Source organism: Caloenas nicobarica, chromosome 3 (assembly GCF_036013445.1).
Source record: "Caloenas nicobarica isolate bCalNic1 chromosome 3, bCalNic1.hap1, whole genome shotgun sequence".
NCBI classification, from domain to species: Eukaryota; Metazoa; Chordata; class Aves; order Columbiformes; family Columbidae; genus Caloenas; species Caloenas nicobarica.
In genome coordinates this window covers 39,532,373-39,559,303 of record NC_088247.1, presented here as the reverse complement: position 1 = coordinate 39,559,303, position 26,931 = coordinate 39,532,373, and the positions used below count along the sequence as shown (strand labels likewise).

The window sequence follows — 26,931 nt, the reverse complement described above, 5'->3', positions numbered from 1 at the left end:
GACTATAAATGCTGCAAAGTACCATGATTGCAAGAGTGGGGTAGAGCGGGAGAAAGAATGACCTTAGGGAAGACTGAGAGACTAACCAGTATTGCTTTAACTGAGAGAGATATTGAGCCTGCTCAGTCAGATCTGTATCCTCTGGCAAATGTATTTTGTTGTGTAAATGGCTCCCTGCTGTCCCAGAAGACTATCGCTATCTCTTCCTATCTGGTACAATGGATTTCTAAATAATCAATCTTTGTGCAGGAAGGTTGTGGTTCAGTAAACCCAGCTTGATAACGAGTCAATGGTTTAATCTTAATTCTCACTGCTAGTACGTTTGATAACACAAGGCTATAAAGTTTGGCATAGCAGAAACTTCTCTGTAAACTCAGATTTGCTTGCCAAAAAGTCAGCCCATTACCGTTAATTCCCCTCTTCTCATTAGTGTTATTAAACTGACGATTGATGTGTAAAAACTGCCACTTGCATGAAGTTCCCAAAACAGCACTAAGAGAGACTTTTGTTCTGACTTGGTAAGGGGAGGGAAAAAAAAGGCAAAATAACACTAGTTCTAAAAGCAGAGATGTTCATATAAAGACATGTTCTGAACAATAAGATCGTTTATCCATGTATGACATAAATACATCGGAATTTAAATAATGAGAGATCTTGTGAAATACAGCAAAACGCGCACCAATGGCATGGTGAAGTTTCCCTTCTCTAAAGCCCTATTCTCAGGGAAAAGCAGCTTTACTTTTGCTTTGAAAATCCATTATCATAAGCCTTTTTTTTTTTTTTAAACCACTTGTCTTAGTGCAATATTAAAGCAATTTTATATCCTAAGAGCAGCTCTTTCTTAAGGTAAAGTGCAGTCCTTTGCATGTGTGTGTAATCGCGGTTTATAATATTTTTCACAATCCTAATTTCCCCAAAATTAAGAAAACCACTCACCTTTTTAGGTCTTCCTTTTCCAAGTTATTTTTTGCTCTCCCTGTTTTTCTTCCCCAAAAGATCTGTTTTTAAAAATCCCTTTTTAGGAGAAAAAAAAGAAAAAAAATGCAAAGAACACTTTCTGGATTCATTGCGAAACACTGCTTGAAGGAAGCATTTTAAGAGTTTAGGTTAAAAAGTTTCTGCCTCTTTCAAACTGCATGGGTGACATTGCTATTTTGGGAGGTAGTGCCATCTGCTTGTTCAACCAAAAAACGGGGAAGACATTCCTAGTTGTAGCATAGACTTCTGGGTTGATTCCACACGAAGTTCCCAACCAAACTTTGCTGGTGCTTGCCCTATCTATAAGCTGGGGAGAGCATGGCCACTCACCTCTTTCACCTTCATAGCTCCCAGGGAAAGGTGTTCTGCTCATGGTCCACAATGTGCGAGTAAGATGAGGTTGTGCACAACAGGCACAGTTCATCATGATGTGTGAGATCCATAATGCCTCCCCACAGGTGTTCACGTTGTAAGAACTGTAATGAGGAGAAGAAGAGAGCAACGTAGCACCCAACACCTGATAGTTGGCTGCTACCTGCAGGTGAAGGAGAGGATGTTTGAGGGAGGCTTGGTTGATTTTTGTTGGAGGAGTTGGGGGGTTGTTTGCTTTTGAGTAAGAAAGAGGTAGGAAAGGTTTTCTGGGGTTTTTTTGGCTTGTTTTACAGGTAAAAAAGGCAGGAGGACACAAGTTTCCTGTAGCACAGATCAACCACCTACCAGCTAGTGCAGGTGTAAGGGGTACGGGAGCTAGAAAGGACTGTAAGACTAGGTGGGAAAGAAGGGCAGGACTTGCAGGGAGTGCACGTGGGTTGAAGGAAGAGGCTGACATGAGGAAGAACAAAGTGGAGTCTATGTAGTAGGTACTGTGAGTCCATGGAAATAGCACATGAGAACATGAAAATGTGAGGTTACTTTCGTCCTCCAGGAATGATGAAGATGTTTCTCTGAGATACCAGAGATTTAAGTCTATGTTATATTGCTGAAGTATTTGCAAATACATATGTATCATCATTACAATATCTTCCTGACTGGCAAAATATTTCATCCAATCTCTGTTGACAGAAAAGATTGCCTACTGATAATTGCTTTGCTTAAGTGTCTGATAACATGCCAGAAACGAGAGCATTCTCTGTTAGGTCATCTTTAATTATGTATGTACCACCTGTCAGCTTTAAATCTGGAGAAGATTAGTTTTCTCATTGGATTTAGAGTAGGGAAAAGAAGAGAGCCTTCAACAAGAGGACTAGGCTGTTGCAAACAGTGTGCCTATGGGGGAGTTTCACAAGCAGTCTCCTCATCTTCCCTAGTCAAGGATACCGCTGTTGGCATATGCGAAAATATTTGAAATATTGCCTAAGCTAGCTACAGTAGTGATAATTTTCGCAGGAAGAGGATTTCAGACCATCTGTTGCATTTCCTAGTTTTCCTTTCTTCCCCGTTTCAAAGGGAGAGGGAGCGCTGAGGTGGGGGAAGATACACGGCAAGTCGTGGCTGCTTGGGCAGTGCTGGGAGGAAACCTCCCTGAAAGCTTTGCGAGGGGTTTATTCACTTACCACTGATTAAAGCGCTCAATAAAGCTAGTCAGGTCAATGAAGACGTGCCAATCTAGTGGGAAATTAAGGGCTCAGAAGACTGAAAAACTATGAGGATGGGTGCTTTGTGGAAAACCTCAACAGGCACAGATAGTAAAGGTCTCTGGGGTTATTAAGTTAACAGGGTTGCCATTACCAGGCCTACTTATGATATTAAAAATCACCTTGGAGAGAAAAATTATCTTCGTGTGGGGTGGGGAGGCACTAATTTTTTGGGAGTAGTTGAAGGGATTTTCAGTTCGCAGGAGAATACTAGCTGTTTGGTACAGAAACAGATCTTTGGAATCTCCTTGTTTTTATGGTCTCCTCTACTCCGAGGCCAGTCTGGAAAGCAGGGAAAAGATGACTCTGTCCCCTGAAATGCACCGTTTGTACCGTAGAACAGGAATGGTCTTTGTTAAACTTCTCGCCTGCTTTTGGAAGAACAGAACATCAGTTGCGCTGTCAAATATTGGTCCTGCTGCTTCTTGCCAGTGTATCTGAATGGCTCAGGCTTCCCCCTTCGGTATTTTGGTTTTCCAGTTTCTGTCATCACTGCCTCAGCCTCCTGGAAATAACTCCACAGTTGCACTGGTTAGCTGACGCTGATCGTTTTTCCTGGTAATACCTTCAGCCAGTGCTATTTCTGAAAATCTGGGATTTGGAACAGTAGGTCAAATTGTAAAACAACAAGAACGAGCGAATAGGGACAGATGGCTTTGGATGCGAGAGTGTGTTTCTTTTCATCTCCCATTTGGCTTTTGCTAATGCTTCACCGTTGCATGAGCATTTGAGGCTGTCGTTGTGCATTGGTGAAGTAGTAGTTGCTCCTTTGCTGCAAACATTGGCCTGTGGCACTTGTCATGTCCCCATCTCTGGTGCAGGCTTCCTCTACAGAAGTTGGCAGCTTGTTTGCACCCGAGGACATGGATAAGGTTTGGGAGATGAGTGGATTTTCTGGTAGGAAATCTGGCTGCGTTTTTCCTGACCTTTTCTGCCAGCAACTGCACTGGATGAAGCTTGCCTGATTATTCCTTTGTTTGGGATAGTACTGCTGGACTCACCTTCTTTTGTTATTCCTGTGTAAAGGTTGACAACTTCTCCATCCTCTACTGTGGTGTGGGATTTTGCTCAATGCTTAGACAGAATCCGATTACTCGCTTCTCTCTCTGGATAGTGGTTCCAGCAGCATCCCCTGGACGTAGCTGAACTTCACCGAGCTGAAATGGAAAAGCGTGGGAGTGTGCCACAGCCTTCTGTGCTCTCTCATGATTCATCCAGCCTTTCTTTCCACCTTCCTGTTACATGCTAAAGGGCACTCCAGTCTAGCAGTGATCACTGGGAGACACCTCTTTCATACAGACTCCTTGACACCACTGGGCACTGCAGGAGATGTCCTGTTCACCAGTTTGAGGAACAACCATGCTTGAGTGAATGCGGTACTCTGCTTTTGTCTCCGACAAGCTGGGCAACTAGATGGGATTTAAGGATATGTCAAGGGATTAAATAATACTTACTTAAAAATACTTCCTTAAAAACAGACTCAAAATAATTAAGCAAAAGGAAAGGAAAGGAAAGGAAAGGAAAGGAAAGGAAAGGAAAGGAAAGGAAAGGAAAGGAAAGGAAAGGAAAGGAAAGGAAAGGAAAGGAAAGGGAAAAAAAAAAGAGAGAGAAAACAACAGCATGCCCTAGCAAAGATTTTTCTGAGCTCTTCTGGCTTGTGAGATGTGACTTACATAGTCCCCAGGTCTGGCTGGTCTTGGGGTCTCTTTCTTGCCCTGTATTTTACAGATGATTACTTAACCTACCCAAAGCAATTTTTCTGGAAAGCCTTTCTGAACTCGAGCCCAGGATGGCATCAGCTCCCTTGTCCTCTCTTATGACTACCTGCCCCTTTTCTCTCCTGGCCTCTTCACTGGAGCTTGCCCACTGCCCTGATCACAGGAGGGGCTTCAGTTTTCTTCTCCACTTCTTACAGGGATGCTTGTTTAACATTTCTCTTGTAACCTTTGGCGTGTTGCTGTTTTAGGCTTCACACCTTTTGTCTCTCATTTCACTCTTTTACAAACACTACAATAAAACTTTTCACATGTCAGATTTAGTATCTGTTACAGTTGAGAGTTCACACAGGATTCATACATGTCCTTCCATAGCAGTGCAACAGTACTCGACAGTGAAGCTGGTGAAATTCAGAGCGATGTGTTTATATTGAGATATCCGACCGCATACACTGCTGATTTTAAGAGGAAGGGGGATCCTTCTTGGGATAATTATTTTTGCCATATTTATAGAAGCATGTTTTTCCTGACTCCAAGTCGGCTGCTGACAGCCGGTATTACAAGAGTTCATTGCGAGTCTCATGGTCCATGTGTGCTTGTGTATACACAGCACCGACTAGACGAAGCCACCGAGAGATAATAATGGAGGCAGCGAACCTAAATCCTGTAGCAGTGCCCAGTAGTGAAGCATGTGAACAACCAACATTGGCCAAATTCCAGCTCCTGTTCTAGGCCATAACAATCAGGAAAATTGCCCTTGTCCTTTAACCGATGGCAGCGCTTCTCTGCTCTGTGTGTTATTTTGCACACTAGAGAAACTTTAAAAGTGTAAAACTACGTATTTACATTTTTATGTTAATAGTTTCAAGTGGTTTCATGCTTATGGCAACCAATGCTGCTTTAACAATAAATGACTGTGTAATTTGAAAGTGTCTGCCCATCTGGACTCGTAGCCAAGAGTAGCCAACAAGTCAAGGTAATTGGCTGGCTCTGACCTGCAGCACTCGCAATGGCAGCACAAGCTCCTACCTCAGAGGATTTGCCTGTACCCCCACAGCCCACTGTTACGTGGGGTTGATGCTGTACTTCCCGTGTACACTTCTGAGGCGCAGAGGCGAAGTGGTGTGTGGATCCCATAAGTACCACAGTCAGGTTTTGCCGTCTTCCTGCCTCAAGTCAGCTGGCAACACAGTACTGTAGATCGATGGTAAATAAATGCAACCTTCTCAAGAAGTTCAAGTGGGCAATCAGAGCAGAGAAAGTGTTTGCTTCTACACTTTGGTTGCAGAGCATTCGTGGAGGGCTTTCAAGGAAACCTCTTGGTAGCAAGAAGCTGCTGCTGCCGGCATTCGATGAACGAACTGCATAGTCGTCTTCTGCACCTGGTGCCTCTTGCCCTGCGCTGCCTAATAAATACGTGAGCATGCCATTATCAGCCAGGCTCTGTTTCTTTCGCCTGTGCTAATGTGCTGGTATTTTATGTCACATCAAGTGAGAAGTGTAAGCAGTGATACGAAGCCTCTTTTCCCTTCCCTTAAATAGGATTGATGACCACAGCTTAACAGCATTCCAAGAAAGAGACATTTGATTGAAGGTGGCCAGAGCCTCCCCTGAGGTGCTGCGTAAGGACATTTGTCCTGAAAATAACTTGCCTTTGCTGTTTTCAGAGCAGACATTCCTATTGCAAATCCTGCCTGAGCTCGCTGCAGTTAATATGCATGCACAGATATAAAGGCACCTCTTTGATTTCCCCCCAGGCTGCCTCCCCTCACCTCCTACGTGGACCCATGGGCTGCACGGGATGCCTGTGCCGCCAGCAGCTCCATCTCAAGGGTGTTCCTCCAAAAGCACCCACTTGGTGCCCATTGGTGCCCCTTCAGCCACAAGGGGGGCTGCTCTGCTGTGCCAAGCTTTCTGCATACTGCAAGCTTAAATTCCCTCTGGGCCGCTGCGATGAATATTGCAGAAACCTCACTGAGCAGGGGAAAGCATCGTGCTTTTACGTGCAAGGGCTTGCCAGTTTGAATCACGTCTCTTGTGTTGTGGAGGTGAATATTGCTCTGGTTGCGGTGGGTTGGTGGAGTAACAACAAGTCTCATTTGCAAAGGGTTCTGGGCTTCAGGCTCATCTCATCTGTCACTGAGAGAAGGAATCTACTCTGACAACTTCTGCAAATGCTGGTTTCACTTTTGTTTTTTGTTCCACATCCATGTCCTTTGTTTCTGAAAATATATTTATGTACCACAGATTTTGTGTGTGTGCAAATCAATTAGCAAATCAATTATCAAAAAAATTTATTTATTTCTCAACTACCTGATTTTTATCTCATTGCTTCACCAGCATCATCTTGTTAATTCACGTGATGTATGATAATGCAATGTGATATCCCTCCCTAGTTGGCAAAATGTTAGAATAGCTGTTGGCAGCTTTTGGAAGAGTAATTAGCAAGTAGGAATTACTCAAAGATGTGCACACTCGCCTAAGTAGGCATTTTCCAGCTGTCTGCAAGCTCAAAAAGTAGTAGGGACCTTTCAGGCTCTAACACTAGAAAAGAACATTTGCAAAAATGTGCAGTGTGCAATCAGGGCTACTGTATTTCGTTTCTTAATTTTGAAATCAACGGTCACAAAGAACAAAAATTTGACAGTATTTGGTAATCATTGTCCTGAGGAGGCAAGCCTTTTTTATTACAAGGGGATGTCAAGCTTAAACTCAACGTAATAAGCCGCCTAAGAAAGTGTGTAGGGCTTTGTGCACATCAGTCCTCAGGCTGCTGGGCGCAGCGCTGCCTTGCATGGGGATGCGGTGATGCAAACGCCTTTGTGCTGCCTGCCCGAGTCAGGATCCCCGGCCCAGCACACATCCTGGCCTAGCCCAGGACATCAGCCTTGCCTTTCTGTCTTTCTAATGTACCGGAGTTTCTGTCCACGATGCTCTCTTTAGAAAGCCATTTGCACTGCTGTGCTTCTGTTTTGCATGAAGAAGCCCACGTAAATCGAATTTAGCCACGCAGCTGTGCTCAAAGCCTCCTTTTTATCCCTGGGCAGCTATTGTCAGCTGGCTTTTATTTCTCCTCTTTCCTATTCTGTTGCTCCTCCAGGGTCAGCCGGAGGGTGGCTGGATTTTTATTTGCTCCCTGCTGTAAGGTAGCCGGTCTCTGACAGTGCGATGGAGAGAAGGGGCAGGCAGAGGGGAAGCGTATGGCTAGAGCATTTGGACTGCTTGACAGGTTTATTTTAAGCTCAGGCTCTCTTGCCACCTCTGTAGCCTCCTCTGCTCTCTGCCTTTTGCTTGACATCTCTGGTGCCTAATTCTCTAATCAGCTGGATTATTGTCTCTTGGCACCGTGTCCTCACCCACTCTCCAGCCTCTCACCAGCGATTACCTCTCCCCTCTCCTCTCTTCTCCACTCCAAGACTTCTCCCTGCTTGCTTCTTGGAGTAACTGCAACTTTCCCTCCCCCTCGCCTCCCATTGAAAAAACATCGTCCCGCCTCCCTGTGGGGGAACAGACAATTCCCAGCAATGTTTTTCTCAGTGTTGCCTCCATTCCTACTGCTCTTTCAAGCCCCTTGGCAGTTGTTCCCCTCTCTGTTTTGGGTAATGCAACCGCTCCCTGCCGCCTGCCGACTCTCTTCTGCTCCTTCCCAGCATCCTCACATAGTGGCTGTAGTATGCAATGACTTTATCTCCAGCTTCTTCTGTTTCTTTTTGCACACTGAAAACACTAGAAAATAGCCACTCTTTCCCACAATTCGTTCCCCTGTTCCCATCTCTGCCCCTCCACCCCTGTGCAGGCAGCAGAGGCAAGACTGGGCTCCTGCCCTTCTCCCTTGAAACATCTCCAGCCATCCCTCCTCTGCTTTTCCTTCTGTGTCATTCTCGATCCATAAGCCCCCAGCCTCTTCAGCTTCTTCTTTCTCCAAGGTAAGCCTGGTCCTTTCCCTTCTTTTATCTTGGACCCTGCCACTCATCCATAATAACACGATTTTTAGCATCCTTGTGGATGTTGCTCCTGGCTCTTCCCCCTCCCTTTGACTTTTCACTATTGCCTCTGGATTAGTCCCGCTTCAGAGCTTTTTTACACATCTCTTTCCTCCTTTATTATTGCTAAAAACATTTGCACAGACATGCTTTTCAGGATTTTAATTTCTCTTGCTCCTTTTGGAAGAATTCTTGCCACATGCAGTGGAGAAGAATACATGTGTGTATAGGTACTTCAGGTGAGAAATGCATGGAATGACAGCTACAAATAATACGGAACCACCTAATTTGTACAGAGTTAGTGTTACCTCCTTCATATAAGTCTGGGTAGTTCTATTGATAGGAATGGCCCAAGGACCCTTTTAATAGAGATCATGTCATTTTTTAATGTTTGGAAAGCTCATGCCAGACAACATGGGCTACTCCAGAAACATGCAATGACAAGAAGACATATTTTCTAAGAGATATTAATTAAACATTGTGCATATGTGTGCACATATATATATACACATACATGTATATACCCATACGTAAGTATATGCACATATGTATCTGTTTTTAAGACACTATATTGGAGCATAGTATGCTGTGATGGAAAAGCATCATGTCGTTAATAACAAAGTAGTGACTGTCCTGTAATTTGTCAAGCAACAAGTATTTTTTAAAGCATTTTAGCATTCCTTTGGGCATATAACCAAACTGTGTCTTACTAGGCCTTAAATTCTTGAAGTACTGGCATGAATCTGTAGGTATACTTACGTGATTTTCACTTCTGATAAAAATAAATTAGCTGAGCCTATTTCTACAAAACTTGAATTGTGCTGATGGCAGATCTTCGGTTTAGTCTGATAGTAGAAAATTGTCTCTTCCTTCCATGATGCTATGTCACTATGTGGTCAAGTTTGTCTAAAAAGACCGGATTGGGTCCTGCAGAACAATATTTGCATTCTTCTGACAGTGCAAGAAACACAGTACAATGATTTAGTTAAAACATTTGTGGAGTGACTTTTTTTTTTTAATTACTTATTTTTGATTGCAGCCTGCAATATAGGTTAGGTACAGTTAGGGTAGGCAGAAGTTGAGGGGGAAGAAGGAAAAAGTGTGCTTGTTTTTACATCATGGACTGTTCTCTTTTACATGTATATGGAGAGACAAGCTCCCTGGCAAGCACTCGAGTTTGCCATCTAGGCTGATCCCCTTTTTAGCACAAAAATTGCTGCAGGCAGTTGCAAGCCCTGGGAAGTATTGATTGTTTCTTACCATTCTATTTGTATTACATATTTTAGTTAATAATTAGCAGTGCTTTTAGATTAGTTTCGTTTGAAATACTAATCAATGAGCTTTATAGATTGCCCACTTTATACATAACCATATCAGTCTCCAATGGAGCAAAAGAGTTTTCGTTTATCCTAGATTGTTTGTACTGAATAATTATTAATCTGTAGGTTAATCTCCTTGTCTTCATGCTTTTATGGCTTGATCCTGCTTGTTGCAGGTGATCACAAACCTCATTAAAGGGCATGGATTAAAAGTACCCAGCACCTTGCCACATAAATGCTGGAATGTGCCAGCTATGTCCTGTTGCATGTAGACTTCCCAGTGCTTCTCCCTCTACGTGTGCACCAGGAATAGGACTGTCTGCCTTGTATCTTGTCATTTCCTTCTACAAAGCCTTATTCTGAACCATGGTAGGTTCGCCAGCTTCACGTGCACAGGGTCACAGTTTTCTTGCTGTGATGTTCTCTCAGCCTGTAGTTGGAAAACCACCACCAAAGTCTTCCAGCTGAGGGGGAAGTAAATGGGAAAATAAAGCTTGAAATTATGTGTTGATTTTCCAATGTATTTTTTTGAGCTCTTCTAAAGCTCTGGTCCCCCCATGCTGTGGAGCAAAGACACGGGATCTCAGCTGGAGGGCGGGTTTGGAGTTACAGGTGCAGCCGTTGCTGTTGTTATTCCCATGGAAATCCATCTGACCAGCCAGAAACTTCGGAAAAGAAAACGCAGTGCAGCTGATGGCTTGTGCTTCATGCTGCCGCAGAAATCTGGTTTCTGACAAACCAGAGGGACCTGCAGACCTGCATTCTGCTCACTCCAGTCATATTTGGTGTGGTGCTGGGGACTGCTTGGTTGTGATTTTGCAGACCAGCGATGGTCAGCCAAGCACCACTTGACAAGCAGAAATCTCCTGGTTCCTCCCCTGCTCCTGACCTGCGTGGGTTTGAGGGTCAGGTTACACAATGGCACCTTTAGTTTGTTTAAGGTAAGGAAATTATGCACAGAAGCTGTTAAAAGAATATAAGGTTGTCAAGTCAAGTGAGAAATGTTATAACATCGCCTGCTCAGCCTTCAATCGGATCCTGTGTGCATGCAAATTTGACAGTCTTTGAAGCACATCTCCAAGATCTATGGAGAATATAGCCTCTCAATTCACATCAGAATAAGCACACACAGCTTTTTCTTCTCAGAAAAGACAGATTTGCTTGTACGTCGAATATCGTTATCTCTTAAAGATTGTCCAGGCTATATGAATAGGGTACATTTCTTCAGCCAGGCAAAGCTTCCATAGGTCACAGCTGCCTGAAACATGGCCCTGAGCAAACCTGCCATGGTCCTGCAAGTAGTGTGGCAATGGTGATTGCCACTGTGGGGACAAGGTTCTTGCTCCTGTGTTTTCTGTTGCCCTCAGATATGGTAGAGTCAGGTGTCTTGTGGCATCTGTCCCCTTGTGAAAGGAGCAGGAAGGCAGGAGGCAGCAGCGGGTTGCAGTCGCCATGCTGCTGAGGGTGGGTAACGCTTGGGATTTTGTGGGTCTCCAGGCTATGGTCTGCAGAGACTGTGGGGAATGCCTGGTTTTGGTGGCCTCTTTCTCTACCAATAGTACCTTCCCCTTGAACAAAAGTGGGCAAATGAGGGCTTTAAATGAACTGTGGAGGGAGAGAGTGGCATCAGTGAATACCCAACCACATAAACCAGCCTTATAGTGCTCTCAGTATATGTAAGTCTAAACTATTAGGATTGTACAAGAATCACATTGTTTCACTTTTTATTACCCAGGTTCTTAGCATTATGGGAGAGGCATTGGAGAGAGTGACGCATCAGCAGGAATCCAACAGAATTTTAATGGGAGTGGTTCTCTTGAAAACAGACTGGAAAATAAAGGTTTACAACTCGTTGCATGAGAAGGGAAGCAGTTTGTCAAACACTATTATTTGTGGACAGTCTTAAATAATGTGAATCACGGGGCCTCAAATCCTGTACCATGACCTTGTGCAAGCAGAATACACTACCTACCAAGAGATTATAAATTTATACATGCACTTTACTCAAAACTGAAAAAAATGTTTTCCAAAGTTAGAACCTGTTGTGTTGGTATAACATTACATTTAAAGTAAAAAGCGTTGAACGCACTGGGAATTGTTGAATAATATTCTGCCAGCTGCTCAAATTTATGATTTTACACTGCCATCAATAACAAAAAACGTTACACTAATGAGAAGCCGTTCTGGTTAAATGAAGACATAGAAGTTGTCATAAAACATTAGTTAATTTAATATCAAAAAAGGGAAAATAGAAAAGGCATAAATGTTCCCTAGGTGTTTTTTAAATTTGAAACGGTGGAAGAGGTTTTGTCCATCCTGTGTGGTGATGTGGAAAGAAGAGAAAATTTGCTGCTTATAGCTAAAGAGGATCTGAGACAGGCAGGAGTGGTTAAAATTAAACATTTTCACATCCTAGTAACTTTTACATCCAGGAATCTTAAAGGAGGTAGCTGAAAAATCTCTGTTAAGTGCCTGTTAATTTATAATAAATCTTGGGAAACAGGGGAAATTCCAGAAAATTGGAGGGCTGCCAACTGTATTTCCGATATTTCAGAAAGATAAAAGGAATGTCCCGGAGAACTGAAGGCTGGTTTAGCTTGATGTCAGTCTAGGGTAAAATAGCAGAACAGCTATTTCAGGTCTGTTGAGAGAAAACTTGGAGGCTAAAGGTATAGATAATTCCAGTAACAGTTGAAGAGAGAACTTGTCAAACAAACCGCTGGTTTTCTTTGTTCTGTCAGGGTTTCAAGTCTGTGATAAAGGCAACCGTGGATGTTGCCTTGAGGAGGCCAGATGAGGTGGTCCTTTCTGCCTTTCGGGTTTGTGAACCGTAGGAAGAATGTCCTGAGATTAAAACTCCCATGACAGAGTGCTCTAATTCCAACAGAAATAATCAAGCCACTCTGTTTCCCTGGGATAAAGTGTGGCTTAGTTTTGGTTTTGCGTGTTAATCTCCTATTTGATTTGATTTGATGGCTTTTGCAGCTTTAAGCATGTTGAGTACATTGTAGTTCTGTAGGGGCAAAGAAACCAAACAAACTTCAAAAAGCTGCATGAAAAGCTCAACAAATTATATAAGTATCCTCAAACAAAGATAAAATCCAAGCTCTTCTTATAGCAGCCTTTGCAGCTTTAATCCCTCGTTCTTTACCGTGGCAAAGAAGCTTTCATAAGCTCCTCTGAATCTTACAGGAGAAATAAAACTTGTCTTTGCCTTCTGCTGTATTTGCAGTCCTCTTAGAAACTATAGGTGCAGATGCTACATTGGCTGTACTTACTCTCAGAACCAGGACCCAAATGCATCAAATCTTTTATTTCTCTCTGGGCTCCTTCAGGCTGCAGTTGCACTCAGTCAAAATGCTCATTTCTGTCTCACATCCTCTCCTTACCTCCGCTGAAGCCTGGTAGGTGTTGGCAGCAGAAGTGGTTGCTTTCCCTGCGCCTTTCTTTGTGGGGTGATTTATTGTCCACAACAGGAAAGGCAGTTTAGTTCCAGAAAAAGAGGTCTGTCCATGGATAAAGGACTCTAAATAGGAATCTAGACATGTACCAGACTCTGAGGATGGTGGGAAGGCTTGCAACTTTCGCTTAAACCTTCCGATAATAAAATGGCAATTCTCAGATCCTTGCAGGATCAAAACCACTGCCAGAATCCCATGGTGTAATCTAGGTATCCCCTTGGCACTTGCTCTGAGAGTATTTAAATGTTCATTTCAGTGACCTTCTGATCATTTCATGGTTGTAAAAACATGTGAAAATTGGTTTTTGCATATGCTGGTAGGCCTTCCAAGGTTGAGGCCTGTAAATCTGTGGATCCTAATGCCTTAGTCTCTGGAATTCATTTATTTATTCATTTATTTTTAAATTAGTAAAAATCTATGATATAACCATAAGGAAACCTTTTTCCTTCAGTATGTACATTATCAAAGGAGAATATTATTGTTGGTATCCATTCGGCTGTGGAAAACACTGCACAAGCAGATAGCGGCACAGTCTCCAAGGAGAAGGCAACACGTGTATTCTTTCCCAAGAGCAGAAGATGTGAAGTTACAGCCTATGAAATTCTGTCCCAAGTTTAACCCAGTGACCTACTGCATGCATTCCTGCTATTCACACATTAATCACAACAGACATGTTTCAAAGGACGTGCCAGTTTGTGTCCCAAGGAAACGTGAAGGGTATTCTGAACACCTGCTAACTTGCAGCAAAGATGAAGAGCTTGCATTTTAGGGGAACAAAAAAAATGAGAGCAGATTTTTCCCACAACAGCTATGTAGTGTGATAGGAGAAAAAGAGCTTTTGTAGTTTTTTGCAACCTCTACAGTTTGAGTAGTCAAAAATGCTAGTAGTGGTTTTAGCCTTACCCTCCTATGCAGACAGAACCTCCCCCACTGGTTCTGCAGAAAGGCTGGAAAAGCAATAATTAGTACAGTTTGAGAAGTGAGGAGAAAATTAACAAGGAAACGTAGTTCTGAGAGAGAAGTTTCCTATTTTCTTCTGAAGAAATTTTACCAAACATGCTTGTTTTAGAAACTCATTCAGCTGTAAATATTGATACCAACTGAAAATTTCAAGTACGGAGCTTCTGCATTGAACTCTGATGAAGTTTTTAAAGGCTGGGCTTCCTTGAGAATAAAGCATAAGGGAAATGAATAGCTCTTTCTCAGATAACTTGTTGGCATAATCTTTCACATGAAAAGGCCGCTCAGAGGTGCAGAACAGCACCATTGCTCATAATATGTAGCTTCCAAACACTGGTGGTATTGGGTCAATATTGGCCTAACCTTTGTTTTCATAGTCATATTAGCAAGAGATTTCAAATAGAGAAACACATACTTTACCATCCGAATGTATTGTCATACAGGCAAGTTGCCTGGATACTTGACCAAGCGTTTATGCTTCAGCAATTTCATTGTCTCAGATGGCATCGTAATGCAAATTATACCTACATACATGTGCACATATACCCATAGAGGTACATGTAAATTATTTAAAAGTTCAGGAAAAGGAAGAAGATGGTATCACTGTATCATTCCTCAACCAAAGCTCAAAAATACTCATTTAAAGTAAGGAAGGTAAGACCTAAATCTAGTGGGTCCTTGCCAGAATTTCCAGCCTCCAATTGTGTGAACAGACCTTAAACCCTTTCAGAGAGGTCACCAAGCTGGAGGGCAAGGGAAAAAAAAAAAATTACTAGTTCATTTTTCTCTTTCTGATTCTTTAATCTGGCAATCCAGTTTACCCAAGAGTAACCCAAAAGGTCATGTCTTTTCCCCGAGGTCCTGAAGCCATTGACCACTTCAGAAAAAAATAATATGTTGTTTGTTTTGCTTCGTGGTTTCCTGGCACTGTTTCAGTGCTGGGCATTCCCCATACTGTTTTGAATAAGCTATTTTGAGTAGCAGACTTGATTCCAGTCCCCTTCACCATGGCCAGCTACTGTAAAGAACAATGTGAAAGCTACGAGAAGAGACTTTATCAGGGAAGAGTTCCGTGTTCCTCATTTTCCACGTACATATATGTCAGTTGAGTGGCTTCTGAGAAATAAGGATAGAGGACAGTTCTTCTCTTGTTCCTTCTCTTTTCCTACCTGGTCTATGTCTTCCCCCACCCTATCTGCTATGTCTCTCTCCTGAAGGCATCACCATTTAAAGGATGTAGAAAATGCATGTTAAACTAAGCCTGGCTTACTGAGTGTAGAACAATTAGTACTAGAATTATATAATTTTTCCTGAGTGATAAAAAGATATACATGCATACTTTGTCTAGTGGGCCTGTATAGAATGTGTAAGTCAATGCATCTACCATGTGTAAACATTATTTGCATGTTAACTAAAGTTCCTAAAGATTGTGTGTGATGATTACCTTGTTCAGCTGGGTTACTCTCTCAGAAAACAGCAATAATACAACCCTCTGAAATCGAGGAATAGGTTTTATCTGTATGTGGAAGATAAATCTATTTGGATAGTTCAAAGCAGCCTCCACTGGGAATCCCTGCCTCTGTATGGTACCAATTTCTGAACAACCTGAAGCACGATTTCTTTAGAGTAGACACCTGGGGTTTAAATAAACATTCATCATGGAAACCGTGGACATCCTGACACTAATTAAAAAAAAAAAAACAAAAAAAAAAAACAGCAAACAAAAACCAAAAACCAAGATCCATTGCAGAAATGAAGCTGCAGTACATTTCTGTTCATGTGTCCATCCTGCCAATAGGAAAATCAAATCATTGTCAGTAACCAAAATGCCACAGATGAAAACTATATTCAGCAGTTCTGTTTGAAGGTCTGCAAGATCAGAGTCCCTCTTTTTTTTTCCCCTAGTCTCTGTCCAGTTGTGCAGTAGGGTCTACTGCCAGTATAACAAAAGCCAGTAAGTGACTTTTGCAATGGGACTTACTTCCTACATCAAAGCCTCTCTGCCGTGACGACGTATAGGCCATGCAAAAGCGGCTGTTCCAGGGTCTGGAGGACGCATCCCTATTCCTGTCGGTTTAAGCGGAGGAATGAGCTTCCAGTATTCTTGTCCCTGCTCCAGAAGCACGTGAAGCTTGCCATACAGCAGCAGGGCTCGTGGCCCAGCTCTGCAGCCAGCCCAGGCACTGATGTTCCTGCTCCCTGGGACCCATTTGCGGCCCATGGATCGCGTGCAGCTCTTCAGCAATTCAGAGGGTCCTCCCTGGGCTGCGAACACTCCATGTGTTGGAGCCATGTGGCCTCCTCAGCAATGTGAATTCTTGCCTTGAGGAGAGTTACTGAATGTCTGTAGGGCCCTGCTGCATGCCCAGCCAGACCCGCTTAAATCCTCTCTTGAGTTTCTTGTAGCCACCCCGCTTCCCACTCGTGCTCAAACGAAGGTTTTTTGTGGCGGTAAGGTCAGAAGCACCAGCCATCGCTATCAGCAGCAACCCATGTCCGCAGCGGCCAGCCGGCCAACAATTGCTCTGCAACGCCTTTTCCACTTGGCCACGTGTCATCTGCTTTACAGCAGAAGTTACTTCAACAACGTGAAAAGCTCATTTCTGGAGACGTTCTTGCCAGTGGCCCTGGCACCCAGCATCTGTTTGGCAGGAGGCGAGCCCGTGCAGCCTGGCGGCTTGCTAGTCTATTTTCAATTATCAAGGGTGCTCAGAGAAGAAGACATGAATATTGCTGAGGATGACATAGCAAATTACTACTGCTCCCTAACCTTTTTAAATTGCTAACACTGTTGTAATCTGTAATTACAGAAATCAGTGTGAGAATTGTGGCACAGTATAATTATCTTTCCTGATACTTTATTGCTGTATGAATTATTAATCAAAATCAGTCTTGTATAGTATTTGCAGCAACTAAGAAGAATAATGTATAATTAAATTTCATTATTTCTATTTTTATGCTGGTGTTTTATGATGTTGTAATTGATAATTAATTGGTTAAAAATTCACACAGTTCTTGGGAGTTTCATATGACTGTGACTGCTCAGTATTCAGCATTTATTAATTGAATAATGGGCTCACTGAAGAGACCTTTGTATATAGTCTTCTGTCATTACAGAGAGCTCTCAAAAATGGTGAATTAATCATTAGGCCTTTCAATAGTTTCTTTTTAAAGGAAAGCAGTGACAATATAATCATATCCTTTGTTGTTATAGCTATAATTGAGAGATCGTAATAACCAATTATAAGGATGGTCATTTTAGGAGCTCTGAAGTGTCAGTTATTGATAAATATCTTTAAAACCAAGGTGTTGATTACACAGAACAAGTCTTTTCATAGAAAAAAATATTAGAAGATGGGGAAGGAAACTTGGAAAATTATTTTCCTCCCACTTGCCACTTAAAAACAGTGCATGTTTATCCCTAAAAACTGTCAAGTCTGATGTGCTTTTGCTGCCATTTGTCAGAAGTATGAGTTCATCTCAACTTTTTCATTCTTTTATCATCATTCTCCCCATTTTATTCCTAGTACTTTTTGCTAAATTGGTAGGGGGAGAAAAAAATAGAAAACCTCAGAACAAAAGAGTATTTTTTTCACACTCTCTGTATCCTATTAAAAAGAAATACCATCGGACATTCACATGCAAATCTGTGGTGCAGACTCTCCAACTACCTCTGACCAAAAAGACTTAGTTGCATTCAAACTGACCACTTCAAGCTATTCCTAAGTGTCTTTTTTTGACTGTTATTGGAGCTGATTGGAAGAAGGTGAACTGGAACTAAAAATAACTCCAATTCAAGTATTGATCCTCTCTTAACATGATCAGGAGAAAGCCGGAAGTCACCTTGTATAGCAGGATATAACGCGAGCTCCAGCTTATGCTTCCAGGAAAAACCCGTGTTTCATTTTACACTGGGTCAGGAACTGCAATTCCTAATTGAGAAATCACACAATGTTATCTGTTCCCTTCAATACTAAAATGTTGCGTTACAGGCATAATGAGGAGATACCGATAAACCTTTTCAGATCTTTACGGTGAAGTTGCTGGAAGTCTGTGCACTGTTCTAGATCTGGTGTACTGCTTACACCTCCTGCCGTACAAGTGAGCTTTTGTTTCATGGGATGATCTGATGCCTTTAGGCCCCTTTTTTGCTCCCATTCCCTTTCTCGCTGGTGTTTTGCCATGGAGAGGCTACAAAGACACTTCCACTGCAGGCTGTGCACCTTTTTTTCTGTTGAGTTTAACATCTGATGGTTCTCATGTCCTCAACCCATCACTCTGCTGGAGCCAGTGGAAGGGGGAGCCCCTTGTGTCAGGGACGCCCACCACACGTAGTCTTTGGACAGATGTTTTCTGCCTCTGGCCCTCAACAGCTTGGTCCCGTGCAGCTTCAGTGCCCATTCGAGAGAGGGGAGTGCAGGGCAAGGTGCCTATTGCTCTCTCAAAGTGATAGATTTGGGGTTTCATCTGTATTGACATCCATCAAATAATTTGTTTCTGAGACAGTGGTTTGTAAGTCAGGAAGGACGGATAATACATGTATGTTCCTCTGCCCAGGAATATTGTTGTTGGCCAGGGAGCTGGAGCACGTCAATATTCATCCTGTGTAAACTTGCACCTTGAGTAACGTGGCCCTGGATATTTTTATTAGAAGTGACTAATCTTTTTACAAATCCAGTGAGTTCTTTGCCCAGTAACATGCAGCAGTGCCCAGTTGTGTATATGGTTTATTGCAGTGGCTGTGAAATCTCTCAGGAAAAACAAACATGCTTCTGTGAGTATGGGGTACAATTTCAGTTCACTTCTATGGTCAGGAATCACAATTCTTCTTTTTGCAAATTCTGTATTTGTCTCGCTTCTTTTATTATAGTTGAGTGACCTCTCCTATTTGCAACACTAGAAACAATAAATAGTGCTGCTTTGACCTTTTATTTTGTATTATTTGTATAGTGTTTATTGAATTAATGATACACATTGAGAAGGGCTTCTTCTCTTTCCTTGCCAATAATCTTTTTCGTTGTTCTCCTGAGGATTTCTTTTCTCCCTGTTTCAACGTCAGTAATCAGATGCAGACACTGCACAACAGTGTACTACACCAGAACTAGAAAATATATCTCCTTATTAAAATATTTCTCTCTCTTTAAAATCTGTCTCTAGGTGATTACAGTCTGTTTGTCTCCAGTCTGTCTTTTTCATGAGAGACGCTAAATTGGAATTGAGATTGCAGGTCAATGAGTTCCTCTTTTACTGTGGCAGTGGTCAAAAGGCAGCAGGTTGCCCAGAGGTGTTATGGGGTCTCCATCCCTGAAGGTACTAAAAACCCAACTGGACAGAGTCCTGAGCAGCCATCTGTAGGTCATCCTGCTTTGAGCAGGGGGATTGGACTAGTCGATATCTGGAGTTCCCATCCAGCCTCAGCCATTCTATAAAATTTCCTTTTTTCCTCTAATTGTCACTTGTGTGTAATAGAGGGCCGAGGATTTAGTGTGTCACTGTGTTAGTGTCTTGATTCTTTTTTATATTCAGTTGTTCTGAAATTCCCAACAATCCCTATTATCTTTGACATTTGAACTAATTTTATTGATTTCAGTCTCCCTGTCATGATCTGTGGACTTCTAGGTCACTAATCAATGTAGGATCATCAGATAATTCATCTCAGGAGGTTCCTAGCACAGCCGCTTGCTTAAAGCAGCACAACTCTGAGATCAGAGCAGGTTGCTCAGCACTATATCCAGTCTGGTCTTGAAAACCTCCAAGGGTGGAGATGAAACAAACTCTTTAGGCAACCTGTTCCTCACTATCTCCTTATGTCTAAACCTCTGTTGTTTCAAGTTGCTCCCACTGTCTGGCCCCATCTTCTCGAGGACCTCGCTGCAGGAGTGGCAGGCTGCTGTTAGGACCCTGGTACGCCTGGACAATCTCCCATCCACGTATAATACAAAGCTTGCCCAACTCTGCTTTCCCTTCAGAGATCAGATGAGCTCAGGTGTGTTGCGCAGCATGACCATAGGCAGATGTGAGATGCCGATACTGCTGCTGTTTCATTTCTGGAGGAATTTCACTGTTAACCTGCGGAAAATTGCCCCTGCATCTCTTCTCTGTTGAATACAATTTAGCCTAAGTGATTTCCAGTCTGATGCAACTTCTCACCTTATGACAACTGAGCTTCTCTAGCAGCCTTTTGTAAAGGTTTTGTCGAAGGATTTCTGAAAGTCAACACTAATTACATGTACCAGTGTTCCTTACTGCTAATTTGACACACTTCAGGAATTCTAATAGAGCCCATCAGAGACATGACTTACCCTTGCAGAAGCCGGGCTGCTTTCTCACAATGGTAATTTGCCTGGTTAAGTGCTCTGTAGCTCTGCCACGATTGAGATTTGCCTTTTCACGTAATTAACCCATTTCTGACGCAGGACTTTCTGCTCTGCCATGGTAAGATTTTCTGTCTCCTAATGTTTCCCTTTAAAAACAGACAGCACATTGCCAGCCCTCTGGTCTTGTGAGGTGGGAGCTAGTTTTTTCATTGTAAGTAATGTACTTTTGGTAGCAGCTCAGGGAGTTTGTTCATGAGTTCCTGGAGAGTTTTGAGCCAGCACCAGCCAGGAGAGACAACGTGCTGCAAACCGAAGTGATTCGGATGTTCCATGGGCAACTTTTTTGGTCTCCTGAGGTTTCACCCGTGCAGAAGGGCTCGATGGGATCTCTCACCCGTGGCTGTGGAAGGACCATGTAAGCAATGTTCCAGTTCACTTCACTGCAGTTGGCCTCTACCAGCAACTTTTTTTGGCGAGATTTCAGTGGTGCTTTCCTTGCCCACAATAGTTTGTGCCAGTTTCTGGAAACTTTTGTTTCAAAGAGGCTTTTTCTGGCAGTATGGTGACCTATATGCAAACAAATGCACAGCATGTTCTTTTGAGCCATAGAAAGGCTTGCTAAGACATTCTCTTTTCAGTTTGAAGAAATACCAAGTGTGTAACAATGATTTCCATGAAGAAGGTTCTGCAAACTCAGCATAATACTGAATTCAGAAAAAAAGTTATGTGGTTTGAATTAACACTGTATAAAAGACTTGCAGCACAGCTTGCCTCAGAGTTCAGAGTTAATACCTAATCCCTGCTTTTCTCTTCCAAGGGGAGGGGTGCGGAAAAAAAGTTGAATTCTGCTAATTTTCTTGCCGCTAGATGCCAAAGCCCTACAGTGACCTTTTCTCTTTGCACTCTAAACTCTTTCCCTCTGAAAACGAACAATATACTTCCCAGTGCGGGGTTTCACCATCTTGCTCCTGTCCTGCAGGATAAAGCCGTTTGGAGAGGAAATACCTTGTGCCTGGAGGTCATTCAGTCGGTGGCAAGACCGTGGAAAAGGGAAGACCGTAAATCACTTGTGTTGAAACATTAAAAGCTGATAAAGAGGTGGTCCTGAGCCATAACCCAGCCCTGGCTTCCCTGTGCGCAATGCAGGGCTTGGGGTGCTTCCTGGGGCAGCCAGGGGCACGGCCAGGGGAAGTCTGTGTGGGGCTGAGATTGCAGCCGCCAGCCAGGGCATCCAGATGGGCTCTCAGTGACTGTGGGAAGGGGCACAGTGAGGATCCACTTTCAGGAAGCCCCCGGAGTCACACCAGTAGCCTTGGGAAAGCGTGGTGGTAATAAGCAGGTCCTTCCCAGGGGTGTAGCTAAGGATCTGCCGGAGCAGAGGGTGCGATTTCCAGCGCCGGCATCTCAGTACCGCGTCAGTCAGGTTTCCTAGCATAGAAGGCAGGCTCGCTCGCCAGTGGGGAAATACACCGTGGTATTTTCAGCACTTCACAGGGCATGCAACGAATTTTTCTTAAAAATACGCTTGATGAGAGATGTAGTTTAAAAGTGGGAAATTACTAATTAGTAACCAAGTAATTCAGGGTTTGATTCACACAAATTGCACTATTACTGTAAAAAAGTATTGCAATTTCAGGCAAACTCTTTTGGTTTTTGTTGTGTTTATTTTTTTTTTAAAGGCACTGAAAATATAATTCATGTTCTGTTCATTACCTGCCAGGTTTCAGGTTTCTGGTACATTTTTTCATCATTTGAGACATTACAGGCATAAGACGTGCCTGGAAAAAAAGAAAAAACAATGAACGCGTTTCCCTTTGCATTGTCATTTGCAACTGTCAGGTTTTCCCACTAGATTGTTCTTGTAAACTCTTGCGTTTCATAGCACGCAAGAGTGACCACTTAGAACATCATTAACACTATCATTAGCATCAGAGTTCAGTTACACAGAAAACTATGAGTGGGATGAGCTAAGTATCATTTTCTCTTTTACCTTACCATGGTGTTAATAAAACGCTTGCTGTCAATTTTTCTTGTTAGTCTCAATTTATGACGAAAAGGAAAATGAAAGGATTAATTTTCTCCTGATTAAGACATCCAACTGGTAGCATAAAAAAACCCACAGTGGCTCCCTCCTTTACCTGTGTGCAGGATGATAAACAGGTTTGTATCTTCTCTCTAGATATGAAGTCGATGAAGGGCTAATGGATACTGGCTTGTTTGTTTGCGTTTTTTCTGTTCGTGTAGGCATTTCAGCTGGGTACTCAGAAAAGTAACATGAGTCAGCAGTAAATACTGAAAATACCAGTAAAAGAGAATCTGTAAGCATCCCATTAAGAATTCCAGTAATATTACAGTTTTGTAATGTCGGCAAAAACACCTGTTTTGTAGAAAGAGTCATCATAGCCACTAGCTTGAAAATGCTCCTATAAAGGAAGGAGTTTTGAGAAGTCTAGTAAAGACTTACAAGTACTTGCACAAGTAGCAAGCAGGTCCCCTTAAGTTCATTTTTGTATAGATTATTAGTATCTTCGAGATGACACTATAGGAAAATGGTACCCTGGTTTGAACACATGGGAAGAGAAATAGTTCGAAGTCATGTTGTGTCTACATGTGTACCTGTACATTGTTCTAGCAAAGGAAAATACTGCAAAGATCTACGTTAAAAAGCAGCAGAGGAGGAATTTTGCTTCCACTTTGTACAGTGGTCAGATATTTGCCGTGCAGCAGAATTATATTAAAATACCTCCATCTCTTGCACTTAGCCCTGTATTTCTCTGAATCTTACCTCTCAGAAGGCAGTTGTTGTTTGGAAAAATAATTCCTTGAAGTACTTGAAATGTGTGTGTTTGCATGACTTTCCTTTTGGCAGCAGATAGAATGCTTACAAATAATCCTTTTTTGCCATATAAGCCTTAAAACAAGGGTGTTTGGTTTGGTTTAGGGTACATAGTGTGTTTTTTACTCAGAGGTACTGAAATGGGAAAATACTGCAAAGAGCCTGGACACAAGGTTTTGGGTAAGAGAAGAATTACTTCCATGTGCCCAAGTGCAAAGGGGGGGTCATGCAGTGTTGGTGTTGTGGGAAGCTGACCCGCCACCACCACCACCACCAGTCCGATCCCCGTGTTTAAAGGCAATGCTGGTTGCAGAAATTGCAGAACAGCAGGCAGGGAACTTCGTCGCTGAGGCGGTTGTGACAAGTGTCTTGAATCCTTCCAGCTTCTGCTCTGCTGTCAGGAGGGGGAGACTTATCTGCAGGCAGGAGTGGCCCCAGCACCCACGTGCTGCCCTCCGCCTGGGGCTGGACCTCCACACGGGGTGCTGGATTTTCTTGGGTCTGTGGGTCTGGAATTCAGAAACCGCTCTTTTCTGTAAATGACACTAGACTGCTGGTGAAGGTGTGTTGCTTTTGCCATGCCTGCAAATGGATTTCTTCTAAGCCACTAAAGATCTTTCTCCCCCCTTTAAGGCTTAAAATAGCTCTAATTCTGATTGAGAGATGAGGTCACTGCAGTTAGTGGCTTGTCTTTGTCGGGTACGGTTCCACCTTGCCTTTCACTTGAGCCAAGGCCTTCAGTCTAAACACACAGCGCTGCCTGTCAGCTGGAGAACAGGCTGGGGTTTTGAGGGTTATTTCCCTTAATCTGAAAATAACAGAAGCAAGCACAAAGCCCCTTTTCACTATTAGAAGACCCGACAGTCACTCTTGCTTTTTTTTGCTAAAATCTTCTAAAATTTCCCATGTCCTCTTGTTACTGCCTCTACTAAATCGAAAATCATAGATGTGTAGTAGGTGGTTGAAGGAAAGCACTTAGCAGTTCATCTAAATTCTACTTTGGTTTTGAAGGGGGAAGTCAAGGAGGGGTTAGGTAGTCAAAGCGCCGTGGGGTGAAAGCTGATGGCAGTGAATGCTCTTCCCCATACCTTTCCTGAGCAACTTGCTTGATTTAAGAATTAATGGACTGCTTGGCCATGGTCCCGGGATACCCAGAAATTGGGCAGCATCCCACCGCACATGTTCGCCCGGCGGCTGCATTGCTCCTCACTGCCTTGTTTGTGTTTTCTTCCCTCCCTTCTCTTCTGCAGGGTGTGAACGGCATGTCTGTGGATGAGAAGACTGACTCCCCCATGTATGTGTATGAGTCAACGGTGCACTGTACCAATATTCTCCTCTGCTTAAATGACCAGCGGAAGCAGGACATTCTCTGTGACGTGACGCTGATCGTGGAGGGGAAGGAGTTCCGCGCCCACCGGGCTGTGCTGGCTGCCTGCAGCGAGTACTTCTTGCAGGCCCTGGTAGGGCAGACGGAAAATGACCTGGTGGTCAGCCTGCCGGAAGAGGTACAGTATGTCGCCGTGCCCCCACCACAAACATGAGGCCCCTCTGTCCCGCGCAGTGAGGAAGACCTCTGTGGTCCGCTAAGGTGGTCAAGGGGATCGTGGCACGGGTGTTGGTTCCTACTCCAGCATGTGGTTTTGGTGTTTGGGTGGGTTGCGAATCGCTGAAGGTTGTACATGTTCACACCACCCTTTCCCACCAGCGGTAATTACTAATGGTTGCTGCGGCAAAGCTTTAAGGTGCTTCAACTCGCCTTCCTCACCGCCGCCAAAGGAGTTGTACCCAAACTCTTAATTAGTGTAGCTTCGTTCAGGGCATTATCAGGACGCTGATATTCTTCTGGTCTTCCAGACAGGAAATTTGAAAGGGGTGATATGGCTGCTAGATGGCAGGTTATTGTTGAAAAATCATTTGAGGCATCATGTTATTGGGAGTCCCATTGCTGTCCACCTCTCTATGGCAGCTCATATCCTTGTCCTCCTCTTTCCCCTCTCCTGCACCTCATTCAGCCTTGCTTCCTCTCGCCTCCCCTCATGACAAGTTTGGGATCTAACTGCTTCAGGCCGTGTGTTTTCCACCAAGAAACCATGAACGCAGTCTGTCAAAAAGCAGGGTTTTTCTCACACGGCATGGCTCCCACAGCAGGAAGCCAAGGGACGTAGAAAATACCTACCTCACTGGAAAGTTTACTTTATTTTACCACAAAATCTCACTGGCTGGCTTCCACCCCCACTGTAATTTCCTCACAGCTGTACGGCCATGACAGCACAGCTACCGTAGGGCACGCTGGTGGCCTTGCTGCCCACGGAGGGGAGACGTGTGCCTGCTGGCCTGGGCTGCCGTCACCCGCCGCCTCGGCACTGCCTGCCCGGCGTCTCTGGCTGGGACTGGCAGCACGAGAGGGACGGCCATGTCCCCAGGGCGTGGGACTGAGGTCACTCAGTGGGAAGGTACTTCAGCATACTGAGGGGTTTTCACCATCATTTGCTTAACGCCCATGAAGAAGCACAGTGTGTTTTTAAATGGTGACAGGTCCTGAAGCGTCACACACCGTTTTTCCCCTCTGGTTTAGCTCTCCGGAGACTTCAGTGGCGTCGTGATGTTGTCATGGCGCAAGTTGGAGAGCATTAGAAGAAGTAGGTCACTGGGTGTGACTTCATGAGTCTTGACACTGAATATTACTCATGAAGAAATTTCAACCCAGACATTTTGCATGGGAGTTCAGAGATATCGCAGAGGACGCGCTAGGATGCCCACTATGATTCTGCAGTGTCCACTAATAATTTCCAGTGGAATAATCAAGTCTCAGTCGTTGTCACATAGCTTTCACACCGCAAAGCAAGGGTGGGAGCAGAGAGGTGACAAAACATGCCCAGGGTGCACAGGTACAAAGAGGCAGGAAAGTATCACTGCTCTTCTACAAAGCCTTGGTGAGACCTCCATGTATGATTCAGGTCCAGTTAGATTAAGAAAAACAATTGAAATTCAAATAAATATATACAAGAGTGACTGAGATGTTCAGAAGGACCCTGGTTCGAAGGAGGAGAAGGAAAGACCATGGAAGGTTTGTCCTGCTGGCATGACGACTACGAGATGCTACAGCTCTGTGTAGGAAGAGGAGATGAAATGGCTGAGGAGGGGAGTTTCTCTGTATTACTAAAAGACAGTGTTGGCAAAAGCATTGATTGTTTTCAACTGGCTTTTAGTAAAAGTAGACTGGAAATTAGCAGATTTCTAATCACAGCAGCGGTGAGGTGCTGAGCCGCAGGCCAGTGGGAAGAGCAGGATGGTGAAGGTATCGTCACGTATCTGCAGTTGGTGACCCGGTCCTATGTTCGTATGACACTGAAGATTTAAAACACAGAAGTTTGTCTTTCTATGTGTTTTACATGAGATACTATGTAAAAAAAAATCCTCCAGTCCAGCCACAAATTATTTCTATTTAAATAGATAAATGAAGTATTGAGGTTTTACATTTTAGAATAAATCTCAGTGAGGGATCAAAAGTTGTAGTGACTTAGGGTTACACTGGATTTGCAGAAGCAGTGAATCTAGTTTTTCCAGTACTCTGAAATTGTCATGATCCACCTAAGACTACCACTGTTATTTTGCCACATGCTTCAGTTAGTTGCAGCATGCCAGGGCTTTAACTTTCTCATCCTGGAAAAGAACTCTCTTGGCCTATTAAGAAAGATACCTTCAGTTACCAAAGCCTACTCGTACAG

At 43.4% G+C, this 26,931-nt stretch overlaps 1 protein-coding gene across 5 annotated transcripts in view; it reads left to right on the top strand.

Moving 5' to 3' along the window:
* Window positions 1-26,931, top strand: part of BACH2 (BTB domain and CNC homolog 2) — a 187,438-nt gene that overhangs the window by 116,026 nt on the left and 44,481 nt on the right. For all 5 annotated transcript variants that reach the window (XM_065632173.1, XM_065632171.1, XM_065632172.1 and 2 more), the window contains one exon: window positions 24,454-24,708. In XM_065632173.1, coding sequence (XP_065488245.1) covers window positions 24,466-24,708 — 243 coding nt within the window. In that variant the 5' untranslated portion in view covers window positions 24,454-24,465. The remainder of the gene's footprint in view (window positions 1-24,453; window positions 24,709-26,931) is intronic.